Here is a 14,692-nt window from a genome sequence, read left to right as displayed (position 1 = left end):
GCATATTTCCAGTTTCTTACATCAAAGAATGATGTATATCTACATACCTGAACTCTGTCCTATGGATGTACCTAATATGTGTCACATATCCCATAGAGAACAAGTTAGACCATTTGCTAAGGTGATGGCTAGGCCAAACAAACAACAACAAAAAATTGTAACAGAAAAAGAATGACTGAGCAGAGTCAACCTATTTCCTTAGTACTTTGGCAACAGTACTCATGATAACAAGATAAGAAGAAGAGGGTGGCAATCAGGGAGAATAGAACCAAGATTTTATAGGTTAATGGTCCATAAGCCCATGAAGGAGCACTTGAAACAGGTAAAAGCTCCAAGAGAAGGATGAAATTAATACAGAGAAGGGATGACTGAAGGCAAACACCGTCTCCTTCTAAGTGCCCCTATTAATGAGTCTTATCAGACACAGACCAGCAGAAGAGTATGTTTTATACCTTAGCGCTCTGATGTGGCCACGGTGTAGACAAGGCTTGGGAAAGAGCCTACTCACGTGACATTCAGGAAGCAGACCCATCCTGAGCTGCTGCCACCATATTCCCTCTACTCCAAGGGCCATCGTAAAAGGAGAGGACAGATTGAACTGGTGGTGAAAGCAGAATATGCCATTATAAAAACAAACTCCAAAATATTTAATGAGCATGAAAACCAATTCTATGATGATTTTTCCAGTGGGTGCAAACGTGGTAGGATTTACATATAAACTGTGGGTCAGACTAAGGTCAGGAAGGAGCTGTGATAAATATGGGGACCAGTAATGTGAGGAAATATAACAGGTCTTGGAAACAATTTAGTTTGCAAGGTAGCAAACTAAAAGGTAGACTGTGTATTTTGTTGGCCCTTGAGAATCATACTGTGACTAACAAGCATTTTCAAGTCTTACTAACTTATTTATTCAACAAACATTTGCATTTCTTTTATATGTGAGGCCCTCTTCTGGGTGTTAAAGGCACAGTAGTGAAAAAGAAAGTCCCTGATAGTAGGGACCATACATTAGTAGATTATATAAAACAGAAATAAAATAATATGTACTATGAAGAAAAATACAGCAGGATAAGAGGATAGAAAATGATGAAAGCTGCTAGGTTTCACAGAGAAGGGAGACTTTTCTGAGAATGGGACATCTGAATACAGTTAAGAAGCCAGTCATGGAATATTGGAGAAGGGCATTCCAGTCAGAGGAAACAGTGAAACGTAAGAAAGCCTTGAGGCCAGAACCTGCCGGGCACACCCTGAGAACAGCAGAGGCCAGTGTGAAAGGGAGAAAGGTAAGGCCAGAGAGGCGCTGGGGGCTACATATTATAGGCCGATTTGTAGGCCAAGATAAAGACTTTGGATTGTATTCTCAAGTGCAGTGGGGAAGCCTGCCAAGGATCCTGGAATTTTTAATTTTTATTTTTAGGGGAACACTGACTGTTGGATGATAGATAAGAGAGACAAGAATGGAAGCAGGGAGAACATTTAGAGGCTTTTGCTGTAATCTAGGCCAGAGAGTTTGGTGGCAGACAGATAAATAAGATTGTTGGCTTCAGAATATGTTCATATGCTTGCTGATGGATTGGGTGAGGGTACATGAGTAAGAGGGTAATCAAGAATAACTCCAAAGTTTAAGGCCTAAGCTATAACCAAATGAATGAGAGTGCTATTCACAGAGATGGGAAATACTAGAGAAGGGGCTGGCTTGTAGGAGGGAAATTAAGAGTTTGGTGTTAATCATGTAAAGTTTCATATCTCTATCACCTTCCAACTGGCAATATCAAAGAAGCAGTAGGTTGTAAAAGTCTGGAGTTAAGGGGAGAGGTTTAGAGATACAAATTTGGGAGTTGTCACCATATATTTGGTATTTTAAGTCATGGGTTTTAATGAAGTGGGACCTGATTCAAAGTAAGTACTAATTCTCTTTCCTTCCTGTATAAAAGGCAAAGGAAGGGAGATTCCAGTTGGGAGAGCATGAAGCAGTAGTTGAGTTAAGCCGTTAAAGGATGGGTAGAATCTAAGTAGTCAAAATTATGGGAAAACACAGTGAAGGAGTAAGGAATTATGTAAGCCAAAGCCAAAAGATAAAGAGGAGCAATATGTGTGCAGGAAACCATGGCTCGCAAATGACTGAGACATGGACTTGTCATACAAAACTGGTGAAAAATCATCTTGGAAACTCAGGGACTAAAATCTTGGAATCTATAGACTCGGAATCTTTATTGAGGGGTTAATGGGGATCCTTCAGCGGTTTATGAGCAGCAGTTGATAGAATTCAATTCAAGCAGTGCTTTTGTAAGATTAATCTAGGTATGAAGAATACATTTGAAATATGTGAAAATGGGAATTTGATAAACCAGACAGAAAGCTATTATAATAATCCCCATTTGGCTGAAAAAACTAGAAGTATCTTTTTAATCATCAAAGTACATTTTTGGAAATATCAAATGGAAAAGACAGGATAAAGTACAGGGAAAAGCCTGTCTTCTCTTCAGGACCTTGTTCTATTGAGTGAGTTTTAAACAGGTTATTCAGTATTTGTGGATGTGATTTCTATATCTATGAATTGGAATGCAAACAAATTAACCTCTAGTTCCTAGCAAAGTATATATTACTTTATTTTTGCTAATTTTGCATATTGCTTAATAAAGGATGAACTCTGATACTTTAGAAAGTTGATATTTTTCTGTATCAAATTCTGTCCCCACTGTCACTATCCTTTTTGGTAATAATTTCAAGAGTTACATTTTTGTGACTGCTACAACTGCTAGTAATTTCAAGAGGTGGATTTTTGTGACTGCTGCAATTTGAGGTCTCTAAGGAACAAAACAACCATCAGGCTCACAAAAATGTTACTCTTAGCAGATTGGATGTTCTTTAGTCTAAAAATCTTTTGCTTTACAAATAAAATACCAATTCTTTTCTTACAGAGACATGTGACGCAGTCTGGGTGTAATCGTAAATTCAAGTGCACTGAGTGTGGAAAAGCTTTCAAATACAAACACCACCTAAAAGAGCACTTAAGAATTCACAGTGGTAAATATTTTTTTTTTCTTTCTACATCCTGAATATCAGCATATGTGGTAATAAATAAATATCGTAACATGTGATCTATGTACATGATCAGAAACTCCTTGCATTTCTTTTGGCATACACTAATAGGGAGAAATTGTATGTTTATTTTCTGTTTTATTAGAGTCTTAACCTTTGACTAAAGTATATCAAATTAATATAGTATGACATACTCCACATTTCCTAATGAGAAGATAATATAGCATGTTTTAGTAAGTACAACCTGAAAACACGTTAACTTTCTGATGAATGTAAATGTCATTGCCTCCTTTGCACAATTAACAGGGGAATGGAAGAGAGTATAGAGATACGATTTGCACAAGAAAATAGGGAAGTGAAGGATGTCCTTTATTTGAGAGAAGTAGAAATGGAACTCAAGATTAGAAAATATTGGAGAGATGATATGGAGGCAATGAGAGGGGGTGAAAGGATTACAGCATTAATGAGAATCTAAAAGAAAAATGTGCTCACCCACCATCTTCACCTGTCTATTCCATGTCATTCTCTATATTACTTACAAGGTTAATACTATTATGTGATGAAAGTGTTGTGTCTATTTTAGGAACTCAGAGTAAACAGAGAGCTATGTTTACATTTCTTTGGAGACTCTACTTGAACAGAAGCACAAAAGGAAAACTCTCTAGCATCCCATGATGCGCTATGAAATCTGTTCATCTAATAAATTTTGATATGTTATTTAGATTTAAATAATTTTAATGCAAAAATTATTAACCATGAATGGGAAATTATGGGTGCTCACACATTGCTTATTTTGTGAAAATTATGTATTGACATTTACATTTTACAAACATCTTCTTACAAAAAAAGTATAGTTGGATAGCTTTGTGAAGCGTAGTTGGTGATATTTATGTTTTATTTTGGAACTGCGTTTCTAAAAGTTTTACTGTATTGCTCATTAAAGCTAACCCTCAGTGTTAAATGTGCTGAAGTTACCACTTGAAAATGCTCAAACCAAGATCCTTACCAAAACATTTATTTTCACACATTGATTAATGTTTCTAAAAAGTAGAGGTTGTCTTTTGCAGCCTGCCACAATATCCTATTTCTTAGCTCCTAGGCTATTGAACAGTTTTTATCAATAATAATATATTTTAACAACCTACCTTCTTACCAGAGATGATTTAAAGTTGTTAATAGAGATATAGCTAATTTCAAGAGGGGTTTTTAAATGTTGAAATCAGGGCAGAGGAAGGAAGATAAAGCTAACAGTAAGATTCATGTATATAATGAGTCATATTCATTTTGTCATAGTGCAGTCGTAGAGGAAAATTTATCAGATCTATAAATAATACAAAGTTGGGAAGTATAAATCAGAACAAGGATTGAAATACTGGTCTAGAAATAAGAAGTTGAAAGTTAAGCATTGGTATTTAAAAATCAGTCTCAATCAAGTAGTAAATTTGAATGGCCCAGAGCTTAATATGAGCTGAATGTATGCTGCTACTGCTCAAAAGCTAATGCAAATTTAGGCCAGATCATGGAACACAAAGCTCCCACTGTACTCTGCACTGTCCACTCATTATGTACTTATTTCTGTCTTGTTTTTGAAACATCGAATGTGAAGCTTGTATACCTTTACCATAGCAAGTAATTTTAATTTAAAAATATGTAAGAAAAATTAAGAAAGACTAACATGAAGTAAATTGTGGGGGGAAAAATGAATGCTGAGAAATGCCATACGTATGCTGGAAGTAGACCACAAATTAAGCTCTAAGGTTTAGGAAGTAAGAAAACGACAATCAGTAACCAAGACCCAGGGTGTCTGTAAGTAAAAAAAAAGATCAGTTGCTAGAAAAAGGACTACTCCTTCCTGATACCAAGTCCATAGAAAATGTTATTCCTTGGAACAACATAAAGAGAAAAGAACAAAACAGAAGTTATGTAATCCTCAGAAATATTCTTAAAATAACACAGCAGAGAATTTGATAGGGTTTCTTTTTAAAATCAGATTATTCAATAGAAGCCAGTCATAGATCACCGAAGTGCGATTTAGGAAAAGCATTGCTCCAGGGTGACCACGTAGATGCAGTTCAAGTACACAGCTCTCTGATGGTCTGGTTTATTCCAAGAGAAGATTTTTGAGCAAAGGCTACCCAAAGTGTCAGCTCAGGATTGGTACCAGTCTGCAAACCATGTGTTACTCATTCTTGAAGAGATAAGTACAGAAAATGAGAGTAAGCATTTAGCATTTATTATACCAAGACTTTGAGACATTTTACTATATTTTATAAAATTCTGGTCCACAGTAGATTGGAAACTTAAAAAAGAACCAAACAAAACCAATCGGTCGTTCACCACAATTAGTTTGAAAAGTTCTGCTTGGAATATCTAATAATGGATGAGCTGAATATCCTTTAGGAAACCTCCATAACTTTCTTTTCACATGACTTTTAAAAGATGTTAAGAATCAGGATCCAAAATTATACCCCCTAAAATTTCCTATATTGTTGCTAAATACTGGTACCCAAAAAATTTTGATCATGACCCTATGCCGAACCATGTGTGTTGATAATTAGTTGATTCTTCACGTAGGAATTGAGCTCTCATGAGGAAAAGGCCACCAGACCTCCACTCAGATTAGAGACAAAAGAACACCTGCACATGGCTGTGATCCAACCCCCAAAAATAATTTTCCGTGGTCTTAGTAATTTTTGCCTGGAAAATTTTTATATCAGATGCAGCCAAACACCCACCTCAGCCATTTAAAAAAAAAAAAAAAAAAAAGTCATTATACATAGCATACCAAACGTTGAGTAGTAAAACTTCCTGATGTAACCTTCAGGCTAAACTATTTGTAAACCCTAACCTCGATAGATAAATTAGGTGATATGCCTAAGCTATAAACTATAAAGCTATGAAGCTAGAAACAAGGAGTTTTATAACAAATATAGTGACTTTGGCTTTAGAATAATTGTTGTGTAAACTTCTTTCTGGCAATGATAAAATATCAAGATAATTTTTAACAATAATGATGATAACTAGCACTTATTGGACCCTTAGCTATGTACAGCCACATGTTAGTTATTTGTATGCATTCACTCATATAGTCCACAGGATAAACCTATGCAGTAGATTTTATTATTTTCTTCTTTTTACTGATGAGAAAATTGAGGCTCAGAGGACTTAATTAACTTGTCCAGGGTCACTCAGGTAGTACATGGCAAAGCTAGGGCTGTGATGTAGTCATCCTGACCCATAGTCATTCCCTTACCTACCATTCTTCTCTGTCTCCCTGTTTTAAAAAATGAAATAGTCTGTATTATCTAGAAGTCTGTGTCTCTAGAAGGAAAATAAGCATGTAGTTCATGTAAAAATGTTATCAAGTAATTAAAAGTGTTAAAATAGAGATATACTAGAGTATATTCCTTGTTTTACCCTCACTGGAAACTTTTGTCTGATGTATTTTGAGAATTGAATCCTATTCCAGGCATCACATTGGAAAAATATTGATAAATTGGAGAATCTCCAGAGGTGGGTTAACAAGCAGGTAAGGGTTCTAAAAACCACATCCTGTGCAGAATGTTTGAAGGACCTAGCTATATTTAACCTACATAAGAGAAGTTTAAGAATACATAAAGCAGCTCTTGATCCATTTGAAGGTTTGACTTGAGAAGAAAAGTTACACTTGTTCTGTGTGGCATCAGGACAAACTAGGATAGGGAACTAGGCATCATAGCAAGCTGACTTTGGCTGAAACTCAGCCTGTCTCTTAGTAGAATTGCCTTTTAAAAAAGTGACTAGCATTTGTTGAGAGCATACTAAGAGTTTTGCTATATCATCTCATATGACCCCTATGACAGTCCAATGAGAATGTATCTGCATTTGCACATTGAAAAACTAAGGCTTGGAAAGCTTAAGAAAATAGTATGTGATAGAGCCAGGATTGGAACCCAAATCCATGGACCTCAGCAGAACCAGACAGGACCCTCTTGTGCAGGGCTGTCCAGCAGGACCTAACTCCCCTTTTATTAAAGAAGCTCAAGCAGAGATGAGCTAGTGTCAAGAATGATATGAAATGAACTCTTCATTGAAAAGGAGGCTGTACTACAGGGCTTCTTAAATCTCTTCCAGTTCTTATTTTTGATTCTTCAAATAATCATATTTATTAGAAAATATAACTCACATTTTAAACACATTTTAGCATTGAAGTTACTATTGAAGCTATTGTTAGTAGGGCTTAAGTTGACTTCCTCACTGCTTTCATTTTAATTCTTAAAAAGAACAGGAGGTGGAGAGTTTTATTTTCATACTTAGTAGACATCACATCTCATCATTCAACAATTAGGCATTCATTCATCCAAAAAAGGTTTAATGAGCATCTTTGCAACCTGTGCTTTGATGGGTGCAAGGGATAAATGGCAAACAAGCCTCAGAGGCTTCTGCCTTACTGGAGCTTATAGTCTGTAACCTTTAAATTATAAATTAGCGAACTGTAACTATAACTTAAAACTCAAAGGAAACATTAGGTTTGTAGGAAAATATTCCATTTAGCTCAGTGCTTTCAAAATTTTCTACCCAAGTGTCCCTAACAGCCAAGGAGAATAAATGCCTTGTACCCCACAGAGTCTAGCGAAGCAGCTTGAGGGAAGCCTCTGCAAGCCAAGGCTACTTTGACAGCGCATGGCTTTTCCTAGCAAGTCACACAAATGTGTTTTTCTCTGTTTTAGTATAAAAATAATGTTTTATCATACCCACTGTCACTAAAATTGAAACTCCAAGATGCTTTGATACCCACTACAGTGTTTATCCTGGGGGTATATACATTCCAGTTTAATAAGCCAATGCTTATAGAATATCTTATATTTAAAGTTTTCCTCCCATTAGGGAAAAACTATTTTCAAGAAAGCCCTATGGGTACAGGAATTTTTATTAATCAAAGATAGATATTCATACTTGTTAAGTCATAAGGAACATTTTACTTATTTTTCTTTAATGTTTCTCCTACAGATTGTTGAATAAAGTAAAATATAGAAAATAATATAGGTTGGTGAAACGGAATAAGAAAAAACATACTTGAAAGAGTAGAATGTAATTACTTTTGGTACTTGAGAATTATTTGAAGCTACAAAGGTTGGCAGAAATATTATACACATATGCTGCGAAGATTCCATGATTGGTTAGCAGAACATGTACCTGAGACTAAGTTACTAGCATTCATCACATTTATATAGGTTTTGAAGCTAAAAGAATGATTCTAAATAAAATTCTCTCACAAGCATGCATGGCAGTCTTCTTTTTAAAATCAATATCGCTTGTTTTCGGGAAATGAGGATACATAAAAATTTATATGTAGTAATCCAGTGAATATAATTTTTTTGTTTGTTTAGGAGAGAAGCCATATGAATGCCCAAACTGCAAGAAACGCTTTTCCCATTCTGGCTCCTATAGCTCACACATAAGCAGTAAGAAATGTATCAGCTTGATACCTGTGAATGGGCGACCAAGAACAGGACTCAAGACATCTCAGTGTTCTTCACCGTCTCTTTCAGCATCACCAGGCAGTCCCACACGACCACAGATACGGCAAAAGATAGAGAATAAACCCCTTCAGGAACAGCTTTCTGTTAACCAAATTAAAACTGAACCTGTGGATTATGAATTCAAACCCATAGTGGTTGCTTCAGGAATCAACTGTTCAACCCCTTTACAAAATGGGGTTTTCACTGGTGGTGGCCCATTACAGGCAACCAGTTCTCCTCAGGGCGTGGTGCAAGCTGTTGTTCTGCCAACAGTTGGTTTGGTGTCTCCCATAAGTATCAATTTAAGTGATATTCAGAATGTACTTAAAGTGGCAGTAGATGGTAATGTAATACGACAAGTGTTGGAGAATAATCAAGCCAATCTTGCATCCAAAGAACAAGAAACAATCAATGCTTCACCCATACAACAAGGTGGCCATTCTGTTATTTCAGCCATCAGTCTTCCTTTGGTTGATCAAGATGGAACAACCAAAATTATCATCAACTATAGTCTTGAGCAGCCTAGCCAACTTCAAGTTGTTCCTCAAAATTTAAAAAAAGAAAATCCAGTTGCTACAAACAGTTGTAAAAGTGAAAAGTTACCAGAAGATCTTACTGTTAAGTCTGAGAAGGACAAAAGCTTTGAAGGGGGGGTGAATGATAGCACTTGTCTTCTGTGTGATGATTGTCCAGGAGATATTAATGCACTTCCAGAATTAAAGCACTATGACCTAAAGCAGCCTACTCAGCCTCCTCCACTCCCTACAGCAGAAGCTGAGAAACCTGAGTCCTCTGTTTCATCAGCTACTGGAGATGGCAATTTATCTCCCAGTCAGCCACCTTTAAAGAACCTCTTGTCTCTCCTAAAAGCATATTATGCTTTGAATGCACAACCAAGTGCAGAAGAGCTCTCAAAAATTGCTGATTCAGTAAACCTACCACTGGATGTAGTAAAAAAGTGGTTTGAAAAGATGCAAGCTGGACAGATTTCAGTGCAGTCTTCTGAACCATCTTCTCCTGAACCAGGCAAAGTAAATATCCCTTCCAAGAACAATGATCAGCCTCAATCTGCAAATGCAAATGAACCCCAGGACAGCACAGTAAACCTACAAAGTCCTTTGAAGATGACTAACTCCCCAGTTTTACCAGTGGGATCAACCACCAATGGTTCCAGAAGTAGTACACCATCCCCATCACCTCTAAACCTTTCCTCATCCAGAAATACACAGGGTTACTTGTACACAGCTGAGGGTGCACAAGAAGAGCCACAAGTAGAACCTCTTGATCTTTCACTACCAAAGCAACAGGGAGAATTATTAGAAAGGTCAACTATCACTAGTGTTTACCAGAACAGTGTTTATTCTGTCCAGGAAGAACCCTTGAACTTGTCTTGCGCAAAAAAGGAGCCACAAAAGGACAGTTGTGTTACAGACTCAGAACCAGTTGTAAATGTAATCCCACCAAGTGCCAACCCCATAAATATCGCTATACCTACAGTCACTGCCCAGTTACCCACAATCGTGGCCATTGCTGACCAGAACAGTGTTCCATGCTTACGAGCACTAGCTGCCAATAAGCAAACGATTCTGATTCCCCAGGTGGCATACACATACTCAACTACAGTCAGCCCTGCAGTCCAAGAACCACCCTTGAAAGTGATCCAGCCAAATGGAAATCAGGTAAAAACCCCCAATCCTGAACCTGGCTAGTAAAATGCTATTTGATTAATTTCAATTAAGTTTGTCTAATAAATATCAGTCCTGTAGAGCCAACTAGGTCATTTTTAAAAGGATCAATGTCTGCTTTAACTTTTCTGGCGTGATGTCTTCAGTTGGTTGTTTGCTAATCCAGGGTATTGTTACCAGCTTGAAGTTTGAAATGCTATGCTATTGTGAAAGATGATTTATAAGTCTCAGCTAAAAACCTGTTTGAAGTTAGAAATAAAAAAACAAAATTGAAATACTCACTAATTGGGTTTCTGTTTGTATAGCTAAATTCCTGAATTAGTAATAGTTTCTGCCTTGATTATGGTCATTAATAAATGAAAATATGTTCCCATTCACAGGTTCATACCAGGCAAACTTATCTATCACTTTTATATACTAATACATCTGTTTATAAAAGGTTTTAATTAAACAGGAATGAAGTATACAAAGAACGCATCTTGTGAATTTACTGATCATTTTATGAACTGTGCATAAACAGTGTTCAGTCATAATGTATATGAGGAAGTGTGGCTGTGAACCTAAAAATATGTATGTATTTTCCTCCTTAACTATCACTAGTGTTTACGAGAACAGTGTTTATTCTGTCCAGGAAGAACCCTTGAACTGGTCTTACCCCAAAACCCACAATAGTTTTGGATAGAGCTATTGTATGCCTCATTGTCCAGACTTTTTCCATGTCACTGATGTTGATGTTTTCCCATTTTTTCCATCAATTTCTGATGGAATCAAATGAATACTAGAGACAAATTTGATATTTTATGCAAATATTTTCTGTAAGTATAATAATTTCAATATCCTGCTCAAACGTGTATTTGCTGCTTTTCCCTTAAATATTGCTACTGATTGGGTTTCCTGTATTTGTGATAACTCTTGAAAAAAATTTCTTACATAATCATTGAATTCCTCTAAATTTTTAGTGTACAGAACACTTTGAATGCCTTTGAATAGAAAAAGAGCCATCCTTAGCATTTCATATAGAATCACATGTCACGTGACTAGATCAAATAGCAGTGAGAGTCAAGTTACTTCAGCACCGGGGCCACTCACAAGTGACAAGAACAAATGGCTGCACTTCTCTTGCCTCATAAAGCCATAGGAAATATTGTGAAAAACCTTCAACTTTTAGAAAATTTGTGGGTTTGAGGCAATGGCATGGAACACTCTAGATAAGGTAGAAAGATCTTAGGGGACCCAGTTCCACAACAGGCTCCCTGCAGGGTTATTCGGCTTACATAAGAACGTGCTGCCCAAAATTATCTCCATGAGACTGCCTGGAGTTTCTTTTTATCGCCCTGGAATTCTAAAGGTTCATTTTGACTAGCAATTATTTCTGTTAAAAAGACCCTCCTGCATTGTTTTTCCATCTTGCTCCTTAGACAAGTGGTAGAGCACACCTCTCTTTTCAAAGAGACCATGGAGGTTAAAGAACCCTGAAGTTCTGGAGGATACAATTGAAAGACCAGGTTTTAAAAATAGAATGTTAACTTTTGCTTAGTGAAACCCAGAATGAAAAAATGAAGGCAACTGATGCGGTTAGTAATGAGTGATTAATTAGCAAACTAATAAGTTAAAACCTGCAAATTTCTCGTAAAGTAATGATTTACATGAAACCAGATAAACTCTGTTACTATATATTTTACATGTTTTCTTTCGGGTGTCCTTGCTTTCTTTCCAGTACCAGTTGAGTATATGTCTTTGCTATAGTTTTGACCGTGTTATCCCCAACCTCACTCTTGTCCTTGTCACCTCCACCTGTGATCTGGCCCCACCCTTGGGGCGCATGTGCAGTGAGGATCAGTGTACTTGCTTTGGTCAAGTCCTTGAAAGTATAAAAGTATAAGTTAAAGTAGTTCTTTATCTCATACTTTTATGTATATCTCTTGTTTATCTTTTAATGTTAAATTAAATTTTCTCACACCTTTCTTCCTCTAGGATGAAAGACAAGATACTAGCTCAGAAGGAGTATCAAATGTAGAGGATCAGAATGACTCTGATTCTACACCACCCAAAAAGAAAATGCGGAAGACAGAAAATGGAATGTATGCTTGTGACTTGTGTGATAAGATATTCCAAAAGAGTAGTTCATTATTGAGACATAAATATGAACACACAGGTATGTCAGTGAACACAAACATATTCAAAAGTGTCCATGATATGATATACTGGAAGATGCAAAATTAAAAACTAAAGTTTTAGAATTTTCTTTCTTCTTCTTTTTTTTTTTTTAATTTTTTTATTTTATTTTGAGACAAGGTCTGGCTCTAGTCACCCAGGCTGGAGTGCAGTGGCACGCAGTCTTGATCTCGGCTCACTGCAACCTCCGTCTCCTGGGCTCAAGCCATCCTTTCATCTCAGCCTCCTCAGTAGCTGGGACTATAGGCACATACGACTGCACCTGGCCAATTTTTATATAGACAGGTTTTGCCATGTTGCCCAGGCTAGTCTTGAACTAATGAGCTCAAGCCATCTACCCACCTCGGCCTCCCAAAGTGCTGGGATTACAGGCATGAGCCACCACGCTCAACCCAGAGTTAATTTTCTTATTTTTTACTTCTCTGATCTGGCCATTTTCACCTGTTTGCCCACTTCTACCTAGTACTTAAGGTCTGGGCCTTTTGGTTTTTTGCTTCATCTGTTTTTTGTTGTTTTTTTTTTTCCATGACAATTCCTTTAAGCTGACACAGCATTTATTACGTCCACATTCATTTAATGCAAACTTATGCTATATTAATAAAAACAGTACATAGTACCCATTAATAAAAAATATGAGACCAGTGGGCTAAAGTCATAGGAAGACAGGATCTGGCTTCATAAAAGAAAAAGCTGCTTCTTCATAAGTGTGCAGCAAGCTGTCCTGGCAAGTCAAGATCTTTTGTTTTAAGTAAGAAGTTCTGCCTAAGAGGTTGGACTAGAAGATTCTAAGATCCTGTAATTCTGAGATCCTGTAATTCTGCCACAAAATATGCCTCCTTAGATTGACTCAGGGATGGCAACCATAGCACACAGGCCAAAGGCGAGCATACCCATGTTTTTCTAAGGCCTGTGAGGTAAGAATGGTCGTTTTTGTTTTTGTTTTTACATTTTTAAATGATTGAAAAAGATGAAAAGAGTATTTATGACTGACGAAAATTATGTGAAAGTCAAATATCAGCGTCCCTAAATAAAATGAGTTGGAAGACAGCATCGCCCATTCATTTACATTTTGTCTATGTCACCTTTCATGCTGTTCTACAATGGCAGGATTGAGAAGCTGCTACACAGACCATTTGGCCTGCAAAGCCTTTTAATACTCACTACCCTTTACGGAAAATAGTTCTCAACTCCCGGCCTATTTCATTCCTTCCATTAGTGAAGTACTGATAAATTTTAACACCTGGTTCTCTGAAGGGTGAGGAAGCCCTGATTTGTGGTGTTTGCAGCTTTTTGCGGCATAAATACTCCGATCATGGTGGATTTCAAACTTGAATGTGATATCAATCAGCTTGCAGAATTCCTGAAAATCTAGCAGTAGACTCTCCAGCCAGTACAAACTGGCTCCAGCACAGTCCTGTGTCTCTCTAACACGGGTTGCTGTAGAAGGGGCTGGATTCATCCTGAGCTCTTTAATCCCCTACCTGCTCTTCCCTGCCCCCACTACCAGCCATTATGACTACAGTATCCATATTTATCTTTCATATTCTTAAACTGTTTCAGTGTATTTTTTACTCTTGTGAGAAAAGATAAAATTGTTTTTTCCTTCTTCAATCTGTGGATTCATACAGTGACACTTGGGAGGTTCTTGGAGCTAAAAACTAGTGTTACATAACAGAAAGTCACACCTCTCAAAACCAGCCCCTTGTAACTCTGTCCTCTGGTTCTCAGAGATCTAAGAAAAGTTAGAAAATCCCCTTCCTCTTCAGGCAAAGTTAAATATTAGCAATTATCAAAGTGAAAAATTATCAATTATCAATATGAAAAACTACACTGTTTCTAAAATTAAAAATCATTTCTGCATTTGTTAGTGTTACCTGCTTGATAGCTCTGACATTGGACATTCTCGATCCTGACTGTGATCTGTTGTTGCCAGTCCTTTTCGTGTCTGCGCAGCAACACTCCTCTAGCCCATGCGTTCTCAGGAGGGGCAGTATTGCCCTCACGGGCCAAAACTTGTTTCTTAGGGGGCAAAAAAATCTGAGATACTACAATGGCTGTGGTTTTCTAAAGAAGCTCAGCATATACAATGTATATTTATGAGTTTTATCATATATAAAAAGTATATAGTAAACATTAAAATTTCATTGGGGGCAGAGCTTGTGACTAGGAAAAAAAAAATGACTTTTTAGGGACCTTACTGGTAGTGATAATGAAGAACACAAAGTGAGCAGCACGTCTGTCCCTGCCTGCCCTCACCGTGCTCACTCACTACCAGACATCTACTCCCCG

At 37.1% G+C, this 14,692-nt stretch overlaps 1 protein-coding gene across 40 annotated transcripts in view; it reads left to right on the top strand.

Annotated features, from left to right (window-relative positions):
• ZEB1 (zinc finger E-box binding homeobox 1) overlaps window positions 1–14,692 on the top strand; it is a 189,670-nt gene that overhangs the window by 171,551 nt on the left and 3,427 nt on the right. For all 40 annotated transcript variants that reach the window (XM_025396149.1, XM_025396148.1, XM_025396143.1 and 37 more), the window contains 3 exons: window positions 2,922–3,027; window positions 8,412–10,222; window positions 12,203–12,383. In XM_025396149.1, coding sequence (XP_025251934.1) covers window positions 2,922–3,027; window positions 8,412–10,222; window positions 12,203–12,383 — 2,098 coding nt within the window. The remainder of the gene's footprint in view (window positions 1–2,921; window positions 3,028–8,411; window positions 10,223–12,202; window positions 12,384–14,692) is intronic.

The sequence above is a fragment of the Theropithecus gelada genome, chromosome 9, assembly GCF_003255815.1.
Source record: "Theropithecus gelada isolate Dixy chromosome 9, Tgel_1.0, whole genome shotgun sequence".
NCBI lineage: Eukaryota > Metazoa > Chordata > Mammalia > Primates > Cercopithecidae > Theropithecus > Theropithecus gelada.
The sequence above is the reverse complement of the archived record's forward strand: the minus strand, read 5'-3'. Positions and strand labels throughout refer to the sequence as shown.